The 17,004-nt window shown below is 46.1% G+C and overlaps 1 protein-coding gene across 1 annotated transcript in view; it reads left to right on the top strand.

Moving 5' to 3' along the window:
- The first annotated feature begins 433 nt into the window (after positions 1 to 433).
- The window catches only part of atp2b4 (ATPase plasma membrane Ca2+ transporting 4), a 79,721-nt gene continuing 63,150 nt past the window's right edge, over positions 434 to 17,004 (top strand). Inside the window, exons 1-5 of the mRNA XM_080000632.1 lie at positions 434 to 793; positions 6,492 to 6,689; positions 8,468 to 8,725; positions 12,041 to 12,166; positions 12,294 to 12,419. Of these exons, the coding sequence (XP_079856758.1) occupies positions 601 to 793; positions 6,492 to 6,689; positions 8,468 to 8,725; positions 12,041 to 12,166; positions 12,294 to 12,419 (901 nt within the window). The 5' untranslated portion in view covers positions 434 to 600. The remainder of the gene's footprint in view (positions 794 to 6,491; positions 6,690 to 8,467; positions 8,726 to 12,040; positions 12,167 to 12,293; positions 12,420 to 17,004) is intronic.

Raw genomic sequence — 17,004 nt, 5'->3', positions numbered from 1 at the left:
CCGAAAAGATTTCCTAGAAATCCGGCAAAGATCATTTTTATTTGGAGTTCTTTTTTGCGAGGGGAGGGCGGCCATGTGCATAGTGGGAGTAAAAGGTCTGAGATTGCTTTTATCTTTCAGAACCCTAATCACACGAAAACAGTTTATTTTGCAGGTTTTTTCTAATTCTGAAAAAATTTGATAAACTCTTCAAATTTTATGCCAAAATGAACTCCTATCCTGTGTCTTGTGCTTAGTTCCACAAGTGATGTCAAATCCATTTACAAGGCTTTATCTTATGACCAATTTTTTTGAATAAGTCACCAAACTGAAAATATGTTTTTTTTCTCCCTTTTCTTCTATTCACAGTGAGAAGAGAAGAATTAATCAGAGGATCCAGATTACATACCCGTTTCCATAGTTTACGACCGGAAGATGCACTTCCGCGTCAGGGGTTGACTTCAGACTTTCAGATCGGCGGCCAATACCTACAAAGGTGACCTTTTCCAACACAGCAAGACGGTGTCTTCATCGACATTTGGTGGACTGTGTGTTGCTTCGAGGGATTTAAATATTTTGCACTAAGCTAGTGGGGGGGAACGACCCAAAATAAAACACAAAATGGCCAACAACTCCGTAGACCATCCCGGCAATTCAGTTGCCGAGGTCAACCATGACGGGGACTTTGGGGTGACTACGGCTGACCTGAGAAACCTGATGGAGTTGCGGAGTGGAGAGGCCGTCAACAAGATCAGGGAAAACTACGGTGACGTGCAGGGGATCTGCCGTCGGCTCAAAACCTCGCCCATAGAAGGTAAGGCACCCACCCGCCATGGGCACACAAGCACTTATCTCTCAGCTTACCGTTTATTGGCGATGTACTTTGACACAGCGGGAACTTGGCTATTTTAGCATAAATGGTCCAAATTGCATACAGTCATACATTGTTCTTCGTTAAGTCGAATGCCTCGTACACATTTGTCAGAAGTACAGCTGCTTTACGTCACGTTCACTCTGCTGGAACTCATTGAAGTATCTCGTGGCACTGTGACGGCGCGTTAACGCAATGTCCCGTTGTGGCCAGTGCATCTGTTGACCAGAGAGTGACGGATAATTAGAGAAATTTCGAACTATGCATCGACGCCAGACCATCATAATGTCAACGTGTTTATATCAGCATTAAAACCACATTGAACATTTAAACCACCACTAATAACTAGTAGTATTGTGTGGCTCCCCCTCGTGCCCCAAAATTATCTGTGGGGCATGGACTCCATAAGACCTCTGAAGGTGTGTGGCACCAAGACGTTAGCAGCAAGTCCTGTTAGTTCCGAGGTGGGGTCCCATGTATCGGGCATGTTGTTCCAGCACATCCTACAGATGCTCAATTGGACAGACCCTAACCCGGGCCATCCACATGATGTAAAAGAAAACGTTATTCATCACACAAGGCCACCTTCTTCCTTTGCTCCATGGTCCAGGTCTGATGCTCCCCTGCCCATTGTATGTGTTTCGGTGGTGGACAGGGGTCAGCATGAGCACTCTGACCGGCTTGCGGATACTAGCCCCATACACAGCAAGCTGTGACGCACTGTGCGTTCTGACACCTTATTATCATAGCCAGCATTACCGTTTTCACCAATTTGTGCTACAGTAGCTCTTCTATGGGATTGATCCAGACAGGCTAGCCCTCGCTCCACATGCGCATCAATGAGCCTTGGGCACCTATGACCCTGTTGCCGGTTCACTGGTTCACTTCTGTTAGGTACTAACCACTGCATACTGGGAACAAGACCTGCCGTTTTAGAGATGCTCTGACCCAGTTGTCTAGTCATCACAATTTGGCCCCTGTCAAAGTCGCTCAGATCCTTACGCTTGCCCATTTTTCCTGCTTCCAACACATCAACTTCAAGAACTGACTGCCGAATATATTCCCATTGTAACTAAATGAGCAATGTTATTCACTTCATTTTACTTCAAACTAGGGCTGAACAATTCATCAAATTCAAACCTACATCGCAATGGAATAGAACGCAATTTTCAGATTACAAAGGCTGCGATTAAAAAAAAAAAAAAAAAAAAAAAAAGCAAAACTTTTTTTTTTTTTTTATGTTACACGATATAACCTAGAGGGCTCTCTAGGGGCGGTTCTTCCTATAGGTGGGATAGGCGGCTGCCTAGCGCGCCCCACCTAGCGCGCCCCGCCTAGCGCGCCCCGCCTAGCGCACCATTCCGAGGAGGGTAGGCTCACAATGTGCGTGCCAACGATGCATACACCAGCGATCAGGTGCCTGCGAACAGCGTGCAGGAACGGTGTGGGTTTTTTTCACGTCTCCTTATGGAACGAAACTGTGCGTAATAGCAACCCTTTCTCCGGGACTCTCCCCAGCCTAATTAAGTAATTGTTTTAATCAAACCTTCACGCTGCCCCCCGGTGAGACCCAGTGCTCCGGTCCGGGCTGAGGTGCCTCTGCAGGGGGTGTGCTGCTGGCAGAGCCCGGAACACTTGTTCCAGTTTTCTCTTCCAGAAAACTGCATGTTTGTTTGTTTTTTTTTGTTTGTTTGTTTTTCTTTAATTTAATGAGCATAAAACAGCATAGATGCAATATTGCAATCTTAATATTGGTCTTAAAAAAATTGCAGTTTGATTATTTTCCCAAATCGTTCAGCCCTACTTCATATATATATATATATATATATATATATATATATATATATATATATATATGTATATATATATGTGTGTGTGTGTGTGTGTGTGTGTGTGTGTGTGTGTGTGTGTGTGTGTGTGTGTGTAAATATATATGTGTATATATGTACATGACTACCTATGTACATTTAGCCATTTTACAAACTCAATATGAATTCCCAGGTGTCAGGACTTTTTGGAAAATGACCAGAAAATGGCATGACATCCGCTTTCTTCCTGTATTTTCTCTTCTTTTTGTGTTGCCCATCTATCTATATTATACTCTGGCTCCGTTATCCCCAGGATAATATTGTGCTTCACCACCAGTCCATTCCAGGATTGAAATTAGTTCCAGCCCATTCACCTAATGACTCCATAGATCATTGCTCCATTTGGTAATCAAAGGGCAGCTGTAGCCGCATCCTAGCAGCATAAGAAATGACAAATTTTAAGGAAGGGAAACTTAATTATATTTTCAGTGAATAATCGGTTGGCTTCGAGGAGCCGGGTGTGGGGTAGAGTACCTATGTACTCATGTTTCCACATGCACACAAATGGGGGAATGGAGGCAATTTTAATGGCCCTGCTCTTCATAAAGAAATGGGACAATTACACACTAACCTCAGTTATCTAGGCTTTAGTCATGAACATCAATCATCCACCGAACATGGGTGCGCGCACGCACACACACACGCACACTCTTTTTCTCTCTCTAGTCTCAATATTCTCAGTAAGAACCTGGACAAAGCAGCTATTAGTAAATAACTACTATTTATATGCCCAAGGATCATCTCTCTCTCTCTTTCTTGCTCTCATTTTCTCTCTCTCTCTGTCTCTCTCGATCTCACTCAAAAATATGAACTAAACCTTGCAAGCTTGTGCCCAGGGCCTATCCATTCAGCTGTGTGTGCGTAAGAGTTTCCATGACAAAAAAATGGTGCCGGTCAACGTGTCCTGGAAGATTTCAATTTCCCGGACAAATGTGAGAGATTCCGGTCAAATATTATCTGTGTTTATTGATATTAAAAACAATTGATAAGCAGTCTGTATAGAGAATGACATCATCAAGGCATGTAGCTGTATAATATTTTCTTTTGAATATTCAAAATAAAATGTCATGTCAGTAAACGCCATTTTATGAAAAAAAATTACGAACTTGAAATCAAATCATTTCTGTTCATGAACAATAAGTAACAAGTGCAGCCGCTTTAATTAACATTTCACTAAAATACAATTTTGTTCAAATCAAAAATAAAATAAATATGGCAAGTAGGTCTAAATAAATGATAAAGTTTGTGGTGCTGTCCACCCACGTCCGCACGTCCTGTCGACGTATTTTACACAATGACTTGATTTGCTTTATGTCAGAACTTAAATATCCCTGAAAAACGCCAAACTACGGATGTATGTGTCCCAACGACACATCATCTTTCTGTTTCTCCTCAGAGTTCTGGACGCTGCGGCTCTGTGTCCGCTCCATGTGTGTGTCTACTGTGTTTACAAGCGCAACCTGTCTAAGAGGGAGGGGGTGGGGCTAAGTTCTATATTGACAAACGTGATTGGTCAGAGGTGAAGCTTGCAGATCAGCTTTGGACAAGATTGTCCAAACTGATTGGCTTCCCGTTGCAACTTGGCGAGCGCGGAAATGAACAGACCTTCAGACTTTATTGAAATGATCCACCCAGCACTAATTCAAATTGTGCTTGGAGGGAATTATTGTCATCGGACATTAAGACCGGAGAGATTCTAATATGTCGGACAACAGATTTTCCCGGTCAAAAACCGGCAATTTCCGGATAACGGAAATGCTGGGGTGCGTGCATGCATGCATGCATGCATTTGGTTCTCCTCCCCTGGTCACCATGCTTGATGCTTTTCTGATGAAGTTGTCTTTCACTTGATTATCCTTTACTTTGTATTAGAAAACCCCCCAAATATAGTCCTTTCTGCACTGTCAGCAGCCTAGATGTTCATCAGAAGAGGAGCCAGTGAAGTGGTGGCCATCACCACGAGGTCAAAATGACAGCTCAGTAAGGGGTCTATCTGTTAAGTCGGGTTGATGCTTCTCAGTCTGTACATAAGCTGATGTGCACAGTATCATTCAGAGATGTTTGCGTGGATGTTTGCTTTTACAGTTGTACGGATTTTGTGTATAACGTAAAATAATGTCCACTGCGGCACGATGTCATATTTCTTGAGCCATCTTCTACAGAAAATGTAGAAATATATTTTTTCCAAACTTTATTTGTAAACTTTCGACCCCAAAAATATGGATATGCAAATAAAAATCTGCTTCCGAACCTCATCCGCTGTTAGGGATGTGGTCAGATGAACCCAAATGCAGGAAACACACGGTTTTAGAAGTTTGTACAGGGGTTTGATGTATAGACAGGCAGGGAATCAGGAACAGGCAACAGAAGGGGGATCAGGAAAGGCAGGGAGTCAGGAACCAGGGCCCAGGGACCAGCAGGGAATCGGGTCCCAGGGGCAGAGGCGCTGGCAGAGAATCAGAAACTGAGCGTTTGGTGCAAACACCCAGATAACATGTGAGGATCCAACACCAACAGAGTGAATGGGACCAGGTTAAATACAAAAGGACTGACGAGGAAGGTGGAGACAAGTGGTGAGATTACCAATTAGGGGTAGGTGTGCAGTGACAGAGACGTGACACCAGACAGACAGATAGACAGACAGAGGGAACTAGAGAGAGGCATAGGGACCTATAGACAGACAGAGGGAGCCAGAGAGGGACAGAGGGAGCCAGAGACAGACAGGGAATCAAGGCAAGGCAGGATCCTGACATCCGCAAGTCAGGCATCTATCTGCAAAATGTTCTTTTCCCAACACCGTTGTTGAGATTTTGGAGGTGTGCGCGCTCTGCGAGCCTCTGTGACCTACGCTTTCCCTCAACTCCCTTTGCAGCGTAGCTTCACCGAGACATTTACATCTTCCAACGCAGACGCATGAATAAGGCTTTACTGAAAACCACCGCTATACTCGTAATGTCACTGAGTTCCGTTGAATGTGTAGGCACTTCACAACATTGTTCCATAAAAAATTCACAGCATGAATATGCTGCTTTATGCAAGATTCTGCTCAATATTTTGTCTTCATTGCTGTTTTAAGCTGCCCAGAGCTATACAACATCTAACAGGTATGAGGGACAATGTATTCTGAATGTCGATACCATAATGACATTTCACCAATTCCACACCATACTTTTGGTTTGCAAACCCCTTAAATAAATAAATAAATAAATAAATAAATAAATAAATAAATAAATCAAACTTCATTAAACTTGATTAAAAGCTGCCAGGATTCATTGGCACTCGGTTGCAATTGGAAGACAAAGTGCAAACACCTAAAGCCATGTTGCAGTCGGTCAGCTTTTTTGTTCTTTTTCAAATAAACGTATATGTGATGTTTCATGCTAAAAGTGCAATTTCTAAAAATATATTTTTGGAGTGAAATATTTATCTGCAAATAGTCATTTTAATTTAGCTTGAATGTTACTCTCTTTCTCTGTGAACTCCAACATGTGTAATTTAATCAAATTTATTTTTAAAATAGAATAATTTCAGATAATGTTTTTTTAGAACATAATGTGTCCATGCATTTTACTTCCTGAAGGTACACTTGGTGTTCCCGTCTTACGCCTCGTTATGCCATCTGACTATCACATTTACCTGTGTTATATATTTTTTTTCATTTTCTTACCCCTACATCTGTTAAATTAGTTCAGCTGACCTGGGAGTTGTGAAATTATGTTTACTGACGAATAAAGTTCAATCTTAAATTGTAATTTTATTTTTTGTGTCTGAAGGTCTCTCGGGCAACCCAGTTGATCTAGAAAAGCGCCACACAGCATTCGGGAAGAACTTCATTCCTCCCAAAAAGCCCAAGACCTTCCTGCAGCTTGTGTGGGAAGCTCTGCAGGATGTCACCCTCATCATCTTGGAGATTGCCGCAATCATCTCCTTGGGGCTGTCCTTCTACCACCCGCCAGGGGGTGAGAGTGAGAGTAAGTATGAAATGATGGTTTTTTGGTGGGAATTCAGGTGAAAAGGTCAATACCAATGACATCGCTAACCCAGCCATCCCCCAACCCACAGACAAAAAAAAACAACCCACTTCAACACATAAAAAGTAACCCAATTCCACAAGAAAACCGCAGACCTGGCAACGGACTCAAGAGTGCTTGTTTACACTTAGCTAGCTTGGCTACAAGTTTATCTCTGATTTCATTTTGTAGCGAGTAACTAAGGTATTCAGAGGAAATCTATTGGAGTAAAGGTATTCTTTTTTGGGGCAAAATGTAGCTAAGTAAAAGTTAAAGTCCACAGAAATATATGACACACCACAGCAAAAGCCACCATCTCACGCGTTTCTAAAATCGCCAGGAGCAGCCAAATAAGTTGAAAAAACCTTTCTTGAAGGAAAATTAGATTTTTCCAGATTGGCGTTCCTTTGTGGTTTTTTTTATATCTCAACGTATTTTCAAAACCAAGTTTGATTTTTAAATAGTAGAATAACGTTAAACTGTGGAGTTAAATATTCCCGCTAGATTACATGGAGAAATGCAGTTCACTTACGAAGATGCAGAACAGCGCTGAATAACGCCGATCGATCGTTTCCTTTAAAACGAGTGTCCAGGTGAAGATCATTCCTCCATATTCCATATGATGTGAAGTCACAATGTGAAACCGTTTTGACAGAATTCAACCTTTAAATCATACAACTCTTACACACACGGAGCTACTGTGGTGAAACGGCGAAGAAGAAAAAACCCCGCGTCACGCACCTACGTCACTTCCGTAAACGGACAGTTAAAGCACAGCACGGGGGTGTTTCGGTTTCACTTGTCCGTGAAAACTTTCTTCTCCGTATCGTTATGGATTATGTAAAATGGATGGCGGAAGCTCTGAATCAGATTTCGGACCTTAATCTAAACAGTGCGATAGATCCAAGTCGGTGTTAGCAGCGCATACTGGACTTCATTTTCCGCGATGATAGTTAGTTCTCCAACAGCGACGCGGAGAACGACAGAACCGCTGAATCTGATATTACTCCGGACTTGGAGAACATTTCAAACAGCGGATTTCAAACTTAATGTGACGCTGAAACGGAATATTATCAAGAACCACTGGAGGAGACCGATGATATGTCCGAAGAAGTTGATGACGTGATGAAGTCCGTTGAGGTTGGTGACAGATTTTCAGATTTCAGATTTTCTGAGACTCAATAATATTAATAGACTCTACATTTTGTTGTGTTGTCCGTACTTTTAAACTTCAAAATAATTCCACTTTTATAAAACATGTATAATCTTACTGTTAAATAAAAGCTTTAAAAAAAAAAATAATTAGTTGTGTTGTAGAGCTGTTCGTGATTGGCCCATTCAGCAGTATGTTAATTAGCCATGTGGCTTTGGCTACTCCATTTGCATTCTGAGAACTTGCTGAATGAACCTGGTGTGGGGTTAGGGTTAGGGTTAGGGTAAGAAACACGGTTTGCCACACTCTTGTCATTAACAAGTCATAGTTTTAAAAATATTTGCTTGATTTGCACAAGTGACACCTTGTTTGGAAGCTCTGATTCTCCACTTCCAAATGATGCGAAAATAAAAAAAAATCTCGAAAGCCGCCAAATGACCCTAAAGTACGCGGTGGGTCACATATAATAACTCAAGTAAAGTACAAACACTCCAAAAATACTGTATAGTAACTAAGTATTTTTACTTTGTTACTTTACAGAACTGAAAGCATATACGATATAAGCTGTGATGTTTTGATCCAACAGTATGCGGAGAGGCAGCAGCGGGTGTGGAGGATGAAGGCGAGGCCCAGGCAGGCTGGATTGAGGGAGCCGCCATCCTCTTCTCCGTCATCATCGTGGTGCTTGTGACAGCCTTCAACGACTGGTCCAAGGAGAAGCAGTTTCGTGGGCTACAGAGCCGCATCGAGCAGGAGCAGAAGTTCACTGTCATTCGAAAGGGCCAGGTTATCCAGATCCCCGTGGCCGAGATCGTGACCGGAGACATTGCTCAGATTAAGTACGGTACGCAGATAAAAACATGAGGAGAAGTGCATATAACAGGCTTTGTATGCAAAACTTTATTATTTTCGGCCAATTTCCACCGGGTTTTGTTTATAATACTTTCCTGTTTTTGTACCATTACGTTTTTGAAAGTGTTGCATATTATTTTATTCATATGATGGAATTTATAATCTTAGATGGATGGGAAAGGGCATCCTGTATATGGGACATCCACTAGGGGCCCATGAAGAAACAAAGAAGTGAAATTATTTTTGTGGATTGAGAAAAGAGCGAGGCTAACTGCGTGCTTACTTCAGGTGGACCAGATGATGAATGCCAGTGAACGGCATTTCACTTCTTGCTCATGCCAGTTGCTTTGTTGCCGGGAAAGGGGGACCCTGCCACCAACAATGGAAACAGCCTATTGAGTATGCATGCATTTCCGTAAATGCTTGCAATGGCTTAAAATTGACAGCTTAGAAAAATATAAAATATGTAATTTTTTAAACAAAATAATCTGAGCGATTCACACTTTAATCGACATGTACAAATTAGCCATGGGGATAAAGAACTAAGAAGAGATTCACTCTCTCTGTCCCTCTCCCAATGGCAAGTGGTGAAATTAAGAACGCTGCTTTTATTGAGTTTGATAACATTCTATTGGGGTTTTTTTATATGATCATTAAACACTTTGGACAAGATTTGTTCAGATAATTTTAATCAGTATCTTATTTGTTCTACAAAGAAAACAAAGATGAATGCTACTGTCTGTGGAAATACTCGTATACACTTTTTAATCAAATTTGACCGTACACAGCTTTCACGGATAAGGCCCAATGAGCTGAAATGGATAGAAATGTATATCTGTATTACTTAAAGCTGGTTTTAGTGATAAAACACTTTGTGAAATACTCTTAGACCAAACACTTTGGAGTCCTAAAATTAGGGCTAGACACACCCATTATTTTTTAAGAGTTTCTCCTAAATCAGCAAGTTGGGAGCTATTTTTAGCCAGAAGATGTTTTGTGGATATGGGCTCTGGCTCAGGAAAAACTGGATATCATCCTCAGATTTTCTTCTTTTTTTTTTTTTACCTGTGCTGTCAGCATGCTGGGCATACAACAAAGAGTATTTGTATGCCATTGCATCTAGGACAGAGTTAGTCTGCAAGTGTGGTTTAGGTTCTCAACCTGCAATGCAACTCTTTATTAATTCTGAAATCATCAAGAACTGCTGCAATAACTCTGTCCTGTGGATGACCTGTAAAATATCAAGAGCACAGTTTTTGGTTATATAGAACCACTAACAACCCCCCTCTTTGGAGAACTATTTATCATGTTTGGGTCTATAAACAACTGATCACTACTCCAAGAGGGGGAGAATCACCACGGGTGAGACAAATAAACATAGAAACAAACAACATTTATATAAAAACATAAACATTGGACGACAACATGTATTGTTGTCATTATAACTTTGTCTGGTGCCATCAGCTGTGTACACACACAAATACACACATGCAGAGTAGACATTAATGCACTGCATACAAACACAGACAGCACCAACAAACAATTGTAATTCAATGAACACAACACATACATAAAATAAATGGGCTGGAAGGGGGCAATTTATAATTATATTATATAAAGTGACACTTTTGTGAATTAATTATTTTGTGATATGATGCTGTTTTTTTTTTTTAATTAATAACCTCATTTATAAATTGTTTATCTTGTAGCCAACATAAATCTTCATAACCATAATCTGAGATGTGTTTTGGAAGTTTTTAAGGGGGGCAATCCATGAGACTAAGTTTGTGATATTTTGTATTTGTTAAATACATTAGAAAATTAGTAAGCCCCTTTACTTTAACCTGTAATTACAAATACAAAATATGGCAAAAAATAAGTAATGTGTTATCGTAATGTCTACTGGTTAGGAAATGGGCTAAAACTCAATTTGACATTAGTATGGTCCTGTAACACCATCGTGGCTATTCACAACATTTAAAACGATACGCTGAAGAAAGGAACCAGTTAATGAGGTCCAGGAAAACTGGAACTACAACTGGTCACGTGGCCTCTTCCTGTCATTGTTATGGCAGTAAATGGTGGAGGAGAGGAATGCAACCAGGAGGGTGCTGGGGTGCAGTCGAAGCAGGTGTGGTGTTGTGTGCGTGTGTGTGATGGGACCGCCTGTGTGTGTGTGTGTGTGTGTGTGTGTGTAAGACATGTCCACCGGTGAGTGTACATGTCTTGTCCCCATTGGTACTGATGTAGAAGGTCGGTATTATGTTGTGGCGCCTCCAAGCAGCGGAAAGGGCCCCGAAGCCCACTGAACCCTGCAGCCCTGTAGACACCCTATGGCTGCAGGAAAGCCCTGAGCACCCTGCGTTGCGGCCACAGAAGACCCCCGGGCCCCCAAAGAAGCCAGAGGTCAGTGGAGCAACCCCTGCGGCCAGCCCCGAGGAGCATTACCCAGTCCCAGGGAGCACGAGGAGACGCCGCACCCTAGGGGCACACATATACAGCCAACGCCCAGGTGCAGGCACAAGACGCAGCCGCAGGCACAGAACCAAGACCGCGGGCGCCAGGCCCCGATCCCGGCCCCATGGCAACAGACCGACACCCCGCACTGCAGGCGAGCCGGTGGGACTACCATGCCCACCCACGCCCTGAGTAAGGGTGAGGCCCGCCCCACCGCAGCCGACCAGATGTCCCACCCGGTGTGAGAGCCGAGTACCCATTCACTTAACGCCGAGTGCCCATACACGTAGACCATGCTCAGATTTAATATATGGCACAATTCTGCTCGGTGAAATTCCGCCATTGATATGCAAGGTTGCAATAAGTTGATATAAGTTTGTAAAAAATATGCAAAAGTGCAAAAGCATTACAAGTTGGATGAGATTGTCCTGGTTAACCCTGTTTATCTGAACTGTTCAACCAAAGCAATTCATTTTTTCTTTCCTGCTAGCAACGTCAGCCATGTTACTAGGCAGGATTGTACTATGTCTATTTTCAAATTCATATGGGAAATCGTATATTTATGAGTAAACAATGTGAAATATTCATTTTATTTGTTTCAGGCAGAGTGGTTTGAGAATAGTGTTCTTGTATATCCATCCATGCGTTGATCAATGGGGACATCGCAGTTTCCCAAATGACCATTGTTCCAACTGGGGGGTGCAAGGTTCTACTGTGTCATCAGTGACATCATCAGTGTCAAACCAATCCAATAAGCACCGCAAAACCATTAAATAGGATCCTGCCACCAAAACAAAATGGTAAAAACACGGCCGCATTCTAAGTCTTCCCTCTGATGGTCCACTTATAGGTGACCTGCTTCCAGCTGATGGCATCTTGATCCAAGGCAACGACTTAAAAATTGACGAGAGTTCTCTGACTGGCGAGTCCGACCAAGTCCGCAAATCCCTGGAGAAGGACCCCATGCTTCTGTCCGGTTAGACTATTCATCCAGTACATTTTGAAAAGTGTCTTAGTAGAAATGTGTTTTTCAGTCAACACAATAAAACTGTTGAAAAGTCAGGCTTTTAACTTATCTTTTTCCCCTCTCGTTTTACACACAGGGACCCACGTGATGGAGGGGTCGGGCAGAATGGTTGTCTCAGGGGTGGGTCTCAATTCGCAAACAGGCATAATTTTCACCCTCTTGGGCGCCGGCGAGAACGACGAAGAGAAGAAGGTCAAGAAAAGTAAGAGGTCAACCCAACGCAAAAATAAAAGGAACACATCTTGTTTCTTTGTTTATTCTTATAAAGCAGCTTTCCCTCAACTCTAGACCTCACAGTTTGACAAGCTGCTACGATGTTGAATATAATGAGTGAAGCAGAATATCCAAAGGGTGGAATATTAGGGTGATTTTGCTTTCCGCAGGTCAAAACAGCAATATATTTCATTGTCATACCATTTTCATTCAATTTCTTGTTGCTGTCAAAGTTTCTGTTTTCCTTTAATATCCTCTTTGACCAATTTGGCCTGTGCTGTAAGTCAAAATTAAAGAAAGAAGTAACCTCTTTAAGTAACCTCTTTAGGTAATTAAAGAGGTTACCTTCTGCATCTCCTTCAGACCTGGCATCCAGATCGCGTCTAGATAAGATGGAGACGATTGAGGCACATTAACATGTACCTCCAGTGAACATTGATTTCAATCCACCCCTATGTTGCAAAGTAAAAATAAATCACATATTCTAACCACACATTGCTTTGTATAAAGCGACTGTGCAGAACTTAGAATACCAATTGGAGAAAGAACGTCAACCTACGTTCGGGTTAGGGTTAGGGTTTAGGGTTAGGGTTAGGGTTAGGGTTAGGATCACGGCTAGGAGGGACCCAAATGCACGACACAGAGACGGTAGGCAGACTGGGGTAAACGAAGGAGGTTTATTTGGAGACACAGTGGAGATGACAGGAGGGGTTTGGTCAAGATGGGATGTGTCCGAGCAGGTGGGGCTACCAGGCCAGGTGGAGCAGGAAAGGACAGTAACGGTGACGACTGGGAAGGAGAGATCCAGGCTGCGGGGGGAGAGACAAAGAGACTGACAACCGGGCTGGATGGAGCAGGATGGACAGACTTGAACGGGGAGAAGAGACAGGCAGGTTAGGACGAAGAGGAGACACTTGGATACACAGACTAGGATCTAAGGACGAGGACGGAGCCAGGAGAGATACAAACTCAGGTAAGTTAGCAGTCTCAGGTGTGGGTGTGGGATTAGCCAAAGGGAAGAGCAGCAGATGGGGAGAGAGCGGCCTCTAGTGGTGCTGGGAGGTCGTGGGCTTAACAGTACCACCCCTCTCTATGGACGCCACCTGGTGGACACCGGGAGCCGGGGGGACGAGAACTGTTGAAATCCCAGATGAGGGAGGCGTCCAGGTTGTGTTTCAGAGGCACCCCTCCCAGTCCACGCGCTATTGCAGGCCCTTTCCCCAGCAGCGCACGTCCAGCAGGCACGTACCGTGTAGGCGGGGTGATCATCAACGGTGTTGTGGGGTGGTGGGGCCTGGGCGGGAGGGGAGTGGGGACTGGAGACCACAGGCTTGAACAGAGACACGTGAAAGGTGGGGTGGACACGGAAGGAGGGAGACAGGAACGTATGGCACAGGGGTTGACGATAACCCTATAACAAAAGGGCCAACATACCTGGGGGTGGGTTTCCTGGAGTCCACCTTAAGGGGTAAGTCCCTTGTGGAAAGCCACATTTTCTGGCGGGGGCACACGGGGGTGCTGGAACCCGGCGCCGATTCGCTTGGTGCTGGAACCGGGTGGACACGTGGAGCAGGGCAGAGCGAGCCTTGTTCCATGTTCTCCGACAGCGGCGGATGTGGGCCTGAACCGAGGGCACCGCTATCTCCGCCTCCTTCGAAGGGAACAGAGGGGGTTGATAGCCCAGGGAACAGTGAAACGGGGACAGGCCGGTGGACGCGTTGACCAGGGTGTTGTGGGCATATTCAGCCCATGGGAGCTGGTCACTCCAGGAGGAGGGGTTGGTGGCCGTGAGGCTGTGGAACATGGCCTCCACCTACTGGTCTGCCCGCTAGGTCTAGCTGTTGGTCTGTGGGTGGAAGCCGGAGGATAGGCTGACCTGCGCCCCCAGGGCCGAGCAGAAGGCACCCCAGACCTGGGAGATGAATTGTGGGCCTCTGGCCAAGACCACGTCTGCGGGGATGCCGTGTCGCCAGAAGACCTCGGGCACCAGCAGCTCTGCGGTCTACTTGCCAGATGGTAACTTGGGCAGGGTGAGGAAGTGGGCCGCCTTTGACCATTAAGGGCGATGTGGGACCAAGGGCGACCCGGGATGGGTAGGGGGTGGAGGAGACCGGAGTGTGGCCGGGTGGAGGTCTTACTCCGGGCGCAGGTGGTGCAGGCGAAAACGAAGGACTGGGTGTCAGGAACGACCAGAAGTGCTGTCAGATGGCAGCCAGTTTGCGAGTGACCCCGGGGTGACAGGTGAGACGGGATGCGTGAGCCCACTGCAGGACCTGGAAACGAGCAGAGTCGGGGACAAACAGACAGTTGGGGGGTTCCCATACCTGGGTCGGCCTAGCACTCCTGCGCTAGGGTTACTAGTGACTCGATCTCCCAAGTGATCGTAACGGCAAAACAGGTGGAAGGGAGGATGAGGTCAGAATCCGCAGTGTTCTCCTCAGCCTTGATCACGCGGGACAGGGCATCGGGTTTGGTGTTCTTGACGTCTGGGCAGTAAGACAGAAAAGTTTAAACGGCCAAAAAATAGCGCCCACCTGGTCCGCTTCACCTTCCGGATGTCCGCCAGGTTCTTGTGGTCCGTCCAGACGATGAAGGGGTGGTTCGCTCTCTCGAGCCGGTGGCACCACTCCTCCAGTGCCAGTTTAATCGCCAGGAGCTCCCGGTTGCCTACGTCATAGTTTATTTCGGGTGGGGTGAGCCTACGTGAGAGAAACGCACAGGGGTGGAGTTTACCATCTGTTGGGGAGGGCTGGGACAGCACAGCTCCTACCCCCGTGTCCGAAGCGTCCACCTCCACCACAAATTGGAGGTTGGCATCGGGCTGGGCCAGAACCGGGGCCGACGTAAAGTGGCTCTTGAGCTCGTGGAATGCCAGAGTCCACTTAAACATTACCGTGGTGGAGGTGAGGGCCGAGAGGGGAGAGGCGATGCAGCTGAAGTTCCGGATAAAACTCTGGTAAATTTTGCGAAGCCAAGGAAACGTTGGAGTTGTTACCTGCTGTTGGGGGTTGGCCACTCTGCCACTGCAGCCACCTTCTCTGGGTCCATATCCATCCTCCCTTGATGAAACCTAGAAAGGACGCAGATGGAACATGGAAGACACACTTCTCAGCCTTCATGAACAGTCAGGAGCCGCTGCAGGACCAGGCGTATGTGCCTCTCGTGTTCGGTGGCGGACTGTGAAAAACACTAAATCTCATCCAGATAGACAAAAGCAAACAGGTTTAGCATGTCCCAGAGGACATCGTTGATTAAAGCCTGGAAGACTGTCGGGGCATTTGACAGGCCGAAGGGCATGACCAGGTACTCTAAATGTCCAAGCGGGGTGTTAAAGGCGGTCCTCCACTCGCCCCCTTTCTTGGCCACGAAGAAAAACCACACGCCCAGCAGCAACGAGGGACGGATGATCCCGGCGGCGAGGCAGTCTCGAATGTAGGTCTCCATGGCTTCTCACTCAGGCCGGAAGAGGTTGTACAGTTGACTGCTGGGGAGAGGGGCGCCTGGCAGTAGGTCTATGGCGCAGTCTTACGGGTGGTGAGGCGGTAGAGACAGTGCACCCTGCCTACTGAAAACCGGGGCCAGGTCCCGATACTGCTCAGGAACTGGTTGGGGTTCTCGGGGGAAGCCAGCGCAGTGTCAGGCAAGGGGGCCGAAGTGGCCACACGGTAATACTACCGTTGAGCCAGGCAATCTGGAGGTTGTGGACCCAGAGCCAGGGGTTCCCCAGAACCAGGGGGTTTTTGGGGGAGTTGATGTGATAGAACACCATATTTTCCCGGTGGTTCCCTGATAGTATCAGCTCAAGGGGGATCGTCTGGTGCTCAATCCGGCTCAGGTACAACCCCGTCAGGCTAGTGACCTCCAACAGTGCGGGGAGAGAAATGGGCATCAAGCCCAGGTGGTGCGCCACTCCCAGATCTTAGAAGCTCTCATCCGCGCCGGAGTCTATAAGATCCTCCTCATTTTGCGGGTGAAGAGCTCTTAGGAACGGCTCTCGGGACCTTGCCGATCCCACACCACGGAACCCCAGGCGAGAGCCGCCCCTTTCAGGGAGGCAATGAGGTAGGCGATGCGGGCGCTGTCGGAGGAGTAGGACGGCAGCTGTTGTCCGAACACCATCGCGCACTTGACCAGGAACGCACGACAGGTGCTGAAGTCGCCATCGTAAGTCGCCGGAGCTGGAACGTGAGGCTCACGGGGAACGAGGGGGGAGCTGGGAGCTACGGTGGGGGGTGGAGCAGGAGTTGGTGGAGGCGGTGGAGCTGGTTGAGCTGGCTGGATCTGGAGGCTACTCATGGTCACCGAGTGGTTTGAAGGTGGCCCGCGATGTCCCGGAGGGCTAGGTCATGCTGACCTCGGAGCATACCCTGGTCCCGGAGTGTACGGTGGAACCCATCCAAATCGGCTGGGTCCATGTTTTAGGCCAGATCGTACTGTTACGATCATGGCTCGGAGGGACCCAAATGCATGAGGGAGGTTTTTTTGGGGACACAGTGGAGATGACAGGAGGGGGTGGGTCCGAGATGGTGGGGCTGGTGGGGCTACTGGGCCAGGTGGAGCAGGACAGGACAGGA

This window comes from Zeus faber (assembly GCF_960531495.2).
Source record: "Zeus faber genome assembly, chromosome: 5".
Taxonomy (NCBI): Eukaryota; Metazoa; Chordata; class Actinopteri; order Zeiformes; family Zeidae; genus Zeus; species Zeus faber.
This window is presented reverse-complemented; position numbering and strand designations above follow the sequence as displayed.